Raw genomic sequence first — 12,004 nt, 5'->3', positions numbered from 1 at the left:
AATTCAGATAATTCTCCATGCTAAAAATAAAAAGTGCTGGACATCTGATAATAAAAAGTTTATCGCCAAAACTGACCAAGACTTGTGATGAGACCTTCAGGGGAGAGACGGTGAGCTCCTTGGCAAGCTGAAGGGGCCCGGCGCACGCGATTACTGTTTACATTTATTGGAAGTTCGACATCTTCAGCAAGTCTTGCTTCGACAGAAAGCCGACTCGGCGCTCTGAGGAGCAGGGAGAAGGGGCCGCGTCTCCTCGGCTGCCCCGGGCGCTGGGCGGGCCCGGGCGGTGGCGGGGCTATAAAGGCAGCGGCGGCGGGGCCATGGGAGGGTGGCGGTGTCGCGGTGTGTCGCTGAGCCGCTGCCCCGGCCGAGCTGGCAGCAGGGGCAAGGAGGGTGGGTGCGGAGTGCGGGGCCGCGCCTGGGGAGCGCTCGGGCTCGCAGCCCCCGCCGTGCCCGTCGCGGGTCCGGCGGTGCCAGCATGGTGGATGTGTTCAGCGGGCGGCTCCTGGTCAGCAAGGATGGCCGCAGCGTGGACCCCGAGGAGGCCCTGCAGAACAAGGTCGTGGGCTTGTACTTCTCTGCCGGCTGGTGCTCGCCGTGCCGCGACTTCACCCCCGTCCTCTGCGACTTCTACACGGAGCTGTTGGAGGAGACCGACCCCCCAGCCCCCTTCGAGGTCGTCTTCATCTCCTCCGACCACAGCGCCGAGGAGATGGTGGGCTACATGCACGCCATGCACGGAGACTGGCTGGCCCTGCCCTTCCACGACCCCTACAAGCAGTGAGTACCGACGGCCATCGCCGCCCGGGCGGTCCGGCCCCTCGGGGAGCGCACGGCCGGCACCCCTGCCCCCGAAGAGGGCGGGCGGGGGCGCACCTGAACAGCCGTGTGCGGTAGCAAGGAAGTCCCTGATATAAAGGCTCCCCGGGACCTCCACCTCTGCCCCTTAGCCCGCGCCTGCCTTCCCGCTGAAGTCCCTGGAGCCCAGGCTGCAGCCTCTCCCGGCCGTGCCCCGCCCCGAGCCGCGGCTGCTGCTGGCTGCCGCACGCTGTGACAGCTTGCTCACTTGGCTTTAGCCCGTCCCGTATGTAAAGAACGCGGTTTTGCGCACTTCATTTGGAAACTAAAAGATCTTTGAAGAAGAGTTAGTTAAGACGCCAAGTGTTGACGAGATGACATGAATAGTGAGGTAAAATTAGAAGAGGATCAAGTGATTGCTTTTCAGCACGGCGGTATTTGTTACGAAGGTTGTTCTGCATTGTCTAGGTTAGTTCTCTGGGAAAAAGGCAAGACTTGTAACTGAACTACTTGAAGCAGAGCAGAGCAAACTGTGAAGAATTTCAGACAGACACAACATCAGCTGGAGTTTAGCGGTGGCATATTGCACCTGGTAGCTGGGGTGTAAAATTCCTGTGCTGCTCAGTTTCCAAAGAGACATTCCTGTAGGCAGCTTACTCATGAAAACAGCAAAAGGAAAGGACATGACTGTGTGTAAGTAACGGGGTGAAGGATAATACCAAGAAGTGTTTTGATGACCTAGGTCAAGGGTGCAGACTCATTTGGTAGACTTACAGGAATCTGATTTATCTCCTATAAGAATAGACTGGGATTACAGGAGCACAAGTAAGATATTCAGGGTTACTGACATTTCTGTACTGTAACTGGAGACTTGAAATACACGTAAATACTGGTAAAGGGATTTTTTCCCCCCCTCTTTAAATAAGTAGATTGTGGAAAATTTTTTTTCTATCAAAGTCAAGGAGGTAATGCAAATTTTAAATGTAGATTGGGTAAAAAAACTTGCAGCTAAATTAATTTTTCTAATAAAGAACTCTATTCTAGTGCTTCTAGTAATTTCTAGCTTTCCTTTTAACTCTAGATCCATCTCAGTGTTCTACTAACACCCTAGTGTGTAACACCCCAGCAGCTCACTGAACAGGAAGCACCTTTGCTAATCTTGTTTTTTCAGTGCACTTTGACAACCTCAAGAGCAAATGACTTGAAGCCAGGAACAATTTCGTCCTTTCTTGGCTCATTCCTGGATGTCAGCTGGCAATTGATGTTAGGCCTTTTTAATGACAGTTTCCACTGGCTTAAATATTGCTTTCTGTAGTTCTCCACAATCTTCCCAGGCAGTAATTGTATTTGATATCTACTAATCATAATAGAATGCAGGCAAGTTTCCTGATGGAAATGTAGCACTTGAAGTCCCTGTACCCAGCCAGCTGTTCAGCATGGCCCACAGAAATGCGCTTACAGCTTCATCCTCTGTGGATTAGAGGTCTATTTCTGACTGCTCTTGCTCAAGTCATGCAGAGTGGAGGCAAAGAGATAGTTTAATTGGCTTTTCTGTGGCATCCTGTAATGTCCTTCAGAGTACTGTAGAGAAGCATGGCTTGTCCTGCCAGATGACTGTGAGATCACAGTGGCTTACTGAAGAACAAAGTGCAGAGGGATATGAAAAGGCAATGTTTTTGAAGTTGTGTTTGTTGTGTGTAACAATAAAGGGCTGTGTGGAGCTGTTCAAGGTGCCTAGGTTGGATTAACTGGTAGTTTGGGGTCAGGGGTACTGGTGAATCATTGTAGACTTAGAGCAGATGGATGTGTATTCACTAAATCAAACTATAATTCTGGCTAGATACTAGTTCTAATTAATATAATTTTTAAAATTGGATTTAAAAAATAATAATTTTGTTATTAATATTTATTAACGTATTAATATTTTTAAAGTTCCACTGCAATTAATTGAATTGGTTATTGGTGTTTTGGATGTCTCAAGAAAGCATTTCTGTATGTCCAGTGAGGTTAAAATATCCTAGCTGGTGGCTTCAGTGTTTAAGATACATAATTGCAGCGTAGATTGATGTCTCTTCTAGACACAGCAGAGGCAATTTTAAGTATGCCATCTAAAATGCTTTTCAACAACGGAAGCATGGATTTTCTTGGTGATGAATTTTGTCTTAAGAAATAGCCAGCATTCCTACTTGTAGTGTATGAAGTGTAACACTGCACTGTTATGCCTACCTTCAGAGAAGCAAAATACTGAATTCAAAGCAGGATCTCCAGACTCTTCTATGCTGTCAGTCCCAGCGGTGGGACCACTTCATGTGGTCTGTGGCATGACTAATAGGAAATATTGCTCCTGATTCTTTTGCTGTCTGCAGGTTAATATAAATTTATTTGTTGCCTGACAGGATTTTGGTTCTTGAAGTGGGGTGTAAAGAAAGTCTGGTAGGAAGTGAGCGCTTGGAAGAGAAAGAGGGTAATAGAGAGGAAAAGCAGGTGTAGGACAGAACATGTCAACAGCAAGTGCTGGTAAATAGGACTGATGTTTTAATAATGGTACACAAAGACATACTGCTGTGTTTGTACTGAACCCTGTGGTGGAAGGCACCATTCTTTGTGAGGGTGCCTGCTGTGCGCAGTAGATCTTGCAGGCTTCCAGGTAGGCAGGTGTTTACTGAGTCCGTGGTCTGTACAGCTCAGTAAAAATTAGAATCACAGACAATGCCTGAAAAAGGAAAATAAAAAGAAGCTTTATGTATGAGGGTGGGTTGGCTCGGGCAGAAACATTGAGGAGGATGAGGTGTTAAAAAACAAAGGCAGAAGAATGTTAAGCGTCTGAGCGGTTAAGAGCGATTGCTTAGTTCTTACACTTTTTAGACTGCTATTGCAAAATCTCAGCAGACACTTTAAAATTGAATCCCAGCCATCTGACGTGCATGCTTATGCGACTAAGATTTAACAATGCCGAAATTTCACAGCTAAAAGAAAACACTTACAGCTGTGTAGTACAGGTCATACTGCTAGAAGCAGATGAGCAAGATGTCCATCACTTTCAAGTGACAGCATTTCCAAGTGAAAGCTGTTATAATTCAAATGTTGTCAGATACCCCATTACACATGTGTATAAAATTTACCATCTGTGTTCCCATGATTATATTAAATCTGCCCTGTGTTGTCTACATCTCAAGAACCCTCTTGCCTATAGAACTTAAACCCTTACACAAAAATACTCACTTGTCTTGTGAGTCAGCCTGGGTAGGCAGTCAGGCCCAAGACAGCTGCTGGGTCACTCCCTGCCCCCATGGAATGGGGTAGAGAATGTGAACAGTGAAAATGAGAACACTTAGGGGTTGAAATAAAGACAGTTTAATACATAAAGCAAAGGTGAAGATATACAGGCAAAGCAAGATATGGAATTCATTCACTACTTGCCATTCACTGACAGATGTTTAACAGTTTCCACCACAGCGGGGCTTCATCATGTAATGGTTCCATGGGAAGGAAAATAGGAAAATGTCCTGGCTCTGAATGCTCGTCCCTTCCCCCTTCTTTCTTCAGCTTTTACAGTGTTTTATGGTATGGAACATCCTTTGATCATTTGAGATCAGCTGTCCCAGCTGTGTCTCCTCACAGATTCTTGTGAACCACCAGCCCACTCACTGGTGTGGTAGCATGAGAAACAGAAAAGGCACTGGTACTGTGTAAGCACTGCTCAGAAATAGCCGAAACACTGGTGTGTTATCAGTGCTGTTTTGGTACCCACCATGCGAGCTGCTGTGAAGAAAACTAGCTCCCAGCTATTGTCAGTATTATCTACAAATATAAAATCTGTGCTCTCAGAAACTTTCATCCAGCCTTCTCATAAGAATCAAAAGATCTAGCAATAGCTATGACTTCCAGTTTCCCTCAATCTTAATGTCATATTTTTGGTATTTCACGTGCAAATGTAGGTTGACCTTTTGTCTTCAAGCCTTGATGGTCAAGGTCTGATACCTCAAAGGATTTGGCTAAAAGATTCCCTGTGTTTGTACAAAGGTTACTCAGGCTTCTATAGCTATCTTATTTTTTATAGCTTCCCCTTCTGCTTTCTCTGTTTGCATGTTAGATTTTTCTAGTCAGTAAGACACAGTATACACCTTTACTCTTAAGTGGGAGTAGCCAAGCAACTAACAATGTCATTATTTAAATCACTGTATTTTACTGTAGGAGAGTTGAATTTGCCTTTGAAGGACATGATATTTCTGTTTATGGATTAATGATATAATGAGTTGTTGTCGGAGTTAGTCCCATGGCATGTGTGTGTCGTTCGTACAGGTGAGCCATGGGATTTTACATCCCTATCGGAGAAAATGATCTTAATAAGTTTTAAGAAGTCATTTTTGTAATCACCTGTCACATGTACACAGTGATTAAGAAGTGTTGTCTGCAGAACTCTTTCTGAGCCTTCTTCAGGTCCACCCATCTTGCAATTCGCACACAAATTTGTGCATGATTCAGTCTGGTTTGATACAAACAACCTTCAGCCCTAAGGCTGTTTGAACAAAGTGCTGTGTTGGGCTGGATGTATGCATCCCCTTAGGAAAGCAAAGTGTAAGATTCTTGTCTCCATAGAAAATTACCTTCAGTCTCCTAGTGTTTTGTCTCTGATTGCTACAATTGTGTTTATTGTGCACTGAACCAATAAAAAAAGTCTTCCACCCATCTTGTTTGTCATTCAGGTGGTATGAGGTGATAGTAGTTTTACATGGCTTCTACTGAACTTGCTTTGGAATGTTTTGTTTTCTCCTGTTTTAGAAGATTTCAGAAAGGTCTATGGGGATTGTTGGTTGATTGCTTGTATTTCACAATTCACTGAGAAAGCAAACCTGTTTCCATACCTTATTACAGCTGCTTCCATAGTTTTCCTGCATTACTGCTCAGCCAATGTAACGGCAGAGCAGTGTCCTCCACCTGTTTATTTTTATTGTCTTAAGGAAAAATACAGAAGGAAGGTACATTTCAGGAATGCCTTGTCTGGGTCAGTATGTCACTTAAGTCTTATTTTCTATATTTTTGACTCCTTTTTTTTCCCCCCAGGAAATCACTGAGAATGTCTATATATTAGTGTCATGTATTTTTAACAACATCTACATTCTTTTTCTCCTCAAATTTCTTTGGCATTTGAACTTCATACAGCAAATGCTCTTGCTTGTGGTGATGGCGCTCAGGCAGGATATTTCCACTTAGTATTTAAAATATGTTTTGAGAGAGATGTTGTTAATATTTTGGAATCTGGATATTCTGTTATTGCTTGTTTTGTGTCCATCCTCTGGTTCTTCTAAAGGTGCAGAGGAGGAGTTGAAATTTTATTCTTTGGCAACATAGGTGGGTGGCTATTATTCCAAATATTTTGATTACTCACTTTTCTGCATGTAGAAGTTCTGTTTCATTGAGAGAGTTTAAGGAATATCTTCAGTCTCTTCCATTTACACAAAAAGATTATGCATCATGCTTTAATGGTGATTGCAGGAAGTAGCACTATGGGACGCTTGAGCGTATTTTTAGGGGAATGAATGTCAAATGCTAATCTAAGTGAGATTCTTCTCCTGTCCTGTGAAAAGAGCCCAGAAGACATCTCATCAGAGCTAGTAAAGGAATCTATGGATTCCTTTTCCTGTGGACACTGCAGGCAGCAGTGAAGAGCAGTTACAGGAAGGATGCTGCAACTCTCTGAACTCCCAGAGCTGTGTTTCACTATGTAGGCTCCCAACTGCAGCCTTGTTCATCTCCCTACACTACCCAATGCTCTGCCTCAAACTCTGAGGAAGCCCAGGCACTTATCACTTCTGCTCTCCCATGTGTCCTGGCCAGAGTAGCCTTCATAAGAGACTAGGAGCTTTCTTAAATTGTTCCTAATGGTGTGTTTTATTTTTAAATTTTTTCCTTTCAGTGATCTGAAGAAGAAATACAACATAACAGCAATTCCTAAGCTGGTGATTGTGAAACAAACTGGAGAAGTCATTACTGACAAGGGAAGAAAACAGATCAGGGACAAAGGGCTATCCTGTTTCCGGAACTGGCTTGCGGGTGCAGATATCTTTCAGAATTTTTCTAGCTAAAATGTTGACAAATAAAAGCAAGAAAAGGCATCATGGAAAACTTGGTAGAGCTCTGAAAAGACTCTTGCTTTGTTCAGAATGAGAAAGGTATGACTTGTTTATTTATCTTTGCTTGTAAACAAATTTTGGGTTTGACTTGAAGACCAGTTATTCCAGTGTCATAAAATGCAATTACTGTTATATTTGTATTGTTCTATCTCTACTGTATTTAGTATGAACCAAAGCATTCCAAATAATACTGAAGGACTTCAGAGGAATAGCCTGTTTAGACAGTAATAATAGGAACCTGTGAAATCTATGCAAACACTAACTTTGCAAAGTCAACACAGTAAAAATAAATGCAAAAAACCTATTTATTTGATGACTTTTTTTTCCAGGTCATTAGCACATTTTATTAAGAAAATGAAATTGTTTGCTTCAATAAATTACTGTTTATGAAATATGTCTCCTGTATTTTTCATATCTACCTTAACAAGATAATCAAAAAATGTCATGACTTTTAAATAGAACAGATTTGTTTGTCAGTACTGAAGAAATATTCTTCTATTTTATTTTACTTTTTGTGGACTTTATTTATATTTATTTATAGTCCTGCTTAGTTTTCCTTACCCCTGGATTTTAAAACTTGGCCCTATAAGCTAATTTTAGGATTGGAACTAGATGATCTTTAAGGTCCTTTCTAACACAAGCCATTCTACGGTTCTGTGATGTTAGCTCTCAAGTTGACATCAGGTCAGGTTAAGAAGAAACTCTTTTCCATCTCTTCTTTTGCCAAAATACGTAGAAGCAAACGTGGAAAATTATACCAGGTCTCTCTGATGAATCCTCATGTTGTGTATAAAGCACAGCCTGATTTGCTGTCTCTTCATGGTTGGGGTCCCAGCCCAGACATCCATGCAATTAATGAGCCAAAAAAACCCCCCACTTCCCATGCAAACCAAATGTTTGTTGATTAGAATTTAAAGACTACAACAGAGTTATTGTTGGTCCAGTTGCAAGCACTTAGGTTAATAACACTTGAAGTCTGGTGTGCTCAATTTGGAGAAAAAGAGCCTGTGTCCACCGATTGTAGCACGCCAGTTGTGGGTACGTCCCACCAAATCTTTGTGATCCCAAGAGGGGCACAGCCCTCTAACTGCACCCAGAATTCTGACTTCTGTCTGTCCCTTGGGCTATGTGTGTTAGTGCAGAGCATTTCAGTGAGGCACCCAGGAGTGCTCCTTCCTCAGAATGTGGTTGTTCTACAGACATTTCTTTGCATGCCTGTGCTTGAAGGGTTACCACTTCAGCCTTGTTTTGTTGATTGCTATGTCTTGTCTGCAGTCATTTCCTTACTGACCCTATCCATGACTGTCTCCCTTGTTTGTTGAGGTACACTTGCCTTACCATGAGAAAACTTAACAAAGAGGGTCTGAAATTTAATGTGTGTGAATAATTGTATCATTTAATAACAAACCTGTGACCTTTTCTTGTAATGGAGGAAAATAATTCTCTGGATAGTGGGCATGTAAAAAGTCATATGTACTTCACAATAGGTCAAAAAAGTAAACTGATTCTGAAATGAAAAATAATAGCTCTAGAAAGTGCTCAGCAGGGTTGTGAGTTCTGAGCACCTTTTGGCTATTTTTAAAATTACATCTGGGTATACCACAGACAATTTCTAATTTTTGCCATCTCATCATATAAGTAGTATTCAACTTCTTTCCTAATGAATGTTAAGCTCCTTGGTGAATTTTTTGTGCGAGATGTAAGCACTGCCTGTTCTGAAAACCGCCTAATGGCAGATACATTTCAAATATAAGATGAGAAAAGAATAATAGAAATGTTTCAAAAAGTTTTAAGATATGTTACCTGAATGTGGAATAATTCATATAGCAAAAGTATCCACTGCACCCTATTACCAGGTATCAGGTATTATTTCAGCCAAGACAGCTTGGTCCATTGTTTGTCTATATGCACAATCATGAAAGAACTCAGTATTTTATAACAGAGATGGAGATAGGCCTTTTGAATAATTGACACCAACTGAATAACACGGGTTCCAAGCAAAATTCAGCTAGGAATTCATAATGATGAAACAAAGATAGATACTTTACAAAATGCTTGGTGTAACTTTGATAAGGAGTGTTGGTTTTGCGCATCAGTGTTTGGAAGATCAGAAAATTTGCTTTCCTCATCAGTGCTAAAATAACCCATGTTTGGCCTGAAAGAAGTACAGGGTAGTGGAAAATATATTCTTATTAGCAATACCTTGTGAAATTAAAGAAGCAAGTGTTAGTGGGTCAGCTGTAAGGACTATTATTACTTGGAATGTGTGTCCATTAGAAATGGAACTTACCAGTGTACTAATCTTTAAATGTACAGGGTTGTCCCTTTAACTTTCTTAAATTATTTCTCAGTTCATTGATGGCTTTCTACCCTCTATCTTTAGCCACAGTTACCTTGAATATTAGTGAATACTAGTACATTTTCAGTGGAGGGGGGAAGAAAACCTCATTTTTCAAATACAATGATAGACTGTAGCATAGTCATACTGGTTGATGCTGCACACTCTTAAAGGAGTCAGCTAAAAAGCAAGTAAAGTTAAGAGGAGGAGCATCCTTCCTTATTCCGCTGGACAAGATATTGTCCATTATTACTAAATGATTTACGGATCAATATATGCTAAGATTGCGTAAGAACCAATGGTGTTGGATTTGTTGTAGCCTTTATGGAGAATTACTTCACTAGGAAAAGCGGCAAGTAAGTTGATACTTTGTGAATTGATAAACATCCTGAGTCTTGTGGACACTTGCTGCAGGTGAGTGCTGCAGGCTTTCCTGTGACTCTCTGTCACGATCTGCTAATACAAGCGGGGGTCGTGATGGTTCGTTTATTGATCTCAGAGTGTAAAAGGACACAAGGGTTTTCAGTTTTAATCAGAACAGTGCATCTTTATTAAGTGCCCACAACACCTAATGCGATAGAGGAGAGAGAGAGAGAGAGATAAAGTAAAAGAGTAGAGAGGAAGAAAGAGGGGGGAATAGCTACCAACGGATGAGACGAAGTCCTCGTGGCCTTCTGCCAATAGATTCATCTTCTTTCCGTGGGGAGATCTCATCGCAGTTATTTGAGAAAGTCCCTTTATAGTCCTTTTCAGAAGCGAGGGGCAACTGGCCAAGAGGTTGGGAAATCTACAGCCATTGTTATGGGGCCCGTTGCTTTGGTATAGGACAGGTCGTACAGGACAGGTCATTCCTTTCCGCTTCAGCGCAGTCCTTCCCGCCTGGGCAGCAAGAACGGCGCAGTCCATTGTGACCTGCACTAATTTCTTCAGGAGTGCATACCAGTTCCCAGTGGGCACACCCGTAGGCAACACTTGGCAGACATCCCACCTCAGCCAGGCCAGGACTCCTGTGTTCAGTCTCTGTCCTCATCGATGATCGTGAGGCAGATGAGGGATCTTCAGACCGTCCCTTACACTCTCTTACTTTAGGAAGAGGCAAAGCAGACTGGTGGCAGATTCGGACATGAAATAAACATTATCAGAAAGGCAATGAACATCTCTCCCTGTTAATCTCTTATTCCTGTAACTCTTCACCCTGCTACCCAAAAATCATTCCTTCTTCCTCCTCCAGTGCTGCTGTTGTCAAACTTTAATAGTATTATTATGTATTTAAATATATATATATGTGCTTAAATATGGGTGAGGGGTGTGGGGGGGGCGGTAATCTCTGTTTATTCACCTAAACCCTTCTATTATGAGATTTTGGGCTGAAGAACAAAGACCTACAGTAGGTAACTTGGAAATTCCTTGAAATGTTGTAATGATATCTTAATAAGCATTTTTAATATGAACTGAATCTTTCACTTTTCTTCTCAGCTGAAAGTACATACAAAATATCAGTAGCTCTTCCTGAAGCATGAGTTAAATCTAACTGCAAACAGGTGTTCTTCAGAGCACAAGTAGTAGCTGGTACATACATGACAGGTTTTTTTACTTTTCATGCCACTTCTACCCTGTGCACAGCCTGGTTTTGCCTTTTGTATAGCTGAGTTTTTTGTTAAGACCAGACGCAGGTAAGAGTCTAGCTGTTACCTGTTTTCTCTGCAGGCAATATTCATAAAAGGGCAACCCTAAATTTTTTTCTGTCAGTTTCTATGGAGATGGACCTATAAATGACCAAAACCAAACAGAAACAGTTTTAAGCCTCGTACCTCCTCAATGTCTTTTAAGTTTCTCTAGATGAAGTTCAATGATCAATCTCATGATTCCCCAGTATTAAGAAATGCTGTCAGTGTCAGGTGAAGAAGTTGCTATGGAAGGTGCTGTTTCTATCCAAAACCCCTTGCATTTAAACATAGTGGCACAGTCCCAAAGAAATACTTCAAAGAGAAGTTGAAGTAACATAGCACAGGGGTGTTCCTACGTAGACTCCTTTCTGGGCAGGAACTGGGATGGGAGCCCTAACAATTCAAACAGATAAACAAAACTTGTAGGCAGGTTGTAAATAGATACAAGCACTCTTCTGGAAATGTTTGTACTAGCTGTTCCAGTAACTGCCTACTTGGATTTGTAGGACATTGACAAATCAATAGATTCTTAGAACAATAAACAACCATTTTGCATAGGCAGTAGCTAAACCTCCCCAATCCTTCTTGTACAAATAAGTGCATGCACAGGGCTTCAAAGGACGTATTGTTCAGAGATTACTGGTTTTCCAAGTATAACATGAGGGCACATTTCCCATGCAAAGATAAAATTTACCAGTATTGTTATGCTTGAATCAAAATTATTTTCAAAGGAAGTTATTTTACTCGAGTAGGTGGGGCTTTGCCCCAGAACAAGGCCATTTACTGAGATTCTCTGCTTTGGTAGTAGATTCAGTTTGGTTTTGAAAGGCACTCAGATTTCTAGCAGGACTGCCAAAGTCCTAAGCTCTCTTCAACAGATAGCATGCCTGCTTAAGCACAGAAGAGGATGTTTTCAGTCACGTTTCATGAATGCAGCCATCTACTGGTTATGCTTATTTCTTACTTGGAAATTAATAGCCATATTGTCAGCCTCAAATGGTACACTGGGGTTTATAATCTCTATTTCATTGTGCAAGTGACTCTGTCTCTCTGCTCCTGGTTTCTCC

The 12,004-nt window shown here is 41.9% G+C and overlaps 1 protein-coding gene across 1 annotated transcript; it reads left to right on the top strand.

Annotated features, from left to right (window-relative positions):
* The first annotated feature begins 323 nt into the window (after positions 1-323).
* On the top strand, positions 324-7,238 carry NXNL2 (nucleoredoxin like 2). The gene is made up of 2 exons (XM_032097224.1): positions 324-780; positions 6,716-7,238. Exons 1-2 carry the CDS (start codon positions 479-481, stop codon positions 6,882-6,884), a joined length of 471 nt encoding a protein of 156 aa, XP_031953115.1. The 5' UTR covers positions 324-478; the 3' UTR covers positions 6,885-7,238.
* The last annotated feature ends 4,766 nt before the right edge of the window (positions 7,239-12,004 follow it).

Source organism: Corvus moneduloides, chromosome Z (assembly GCF_009650955.1).
Source record: "Corvus moneduloides isolate bCorMon1 chromosome Z, bCorMon1.pri, whole genome shotgun sequence".
Lineage (NCBI taxonomy): Eukaryota > Metazoa > Chordata > Aves > Passeriformes > Corvidae > Corvus > Corvus moneduloides.
This window is presented reverse-complemented; position numbering and strand designations above follow the sequence as displayed.

Coding starts and splice junctions, on each gene's coding strand:
- NXNL2 (XM_032097224.1), top strand. CDS start 479: ATGGTGGATGTGTTCAGCGGGCGGCTCCTGGTCAGCAAGGATGGCCGC. Junction 781..6,715: donor TTCCACGACCCCTACAAGCA/GTGAGTACCGAC, acceptor TTTTCCTTTCAG/TGATCTGAAGAAGAAATACA.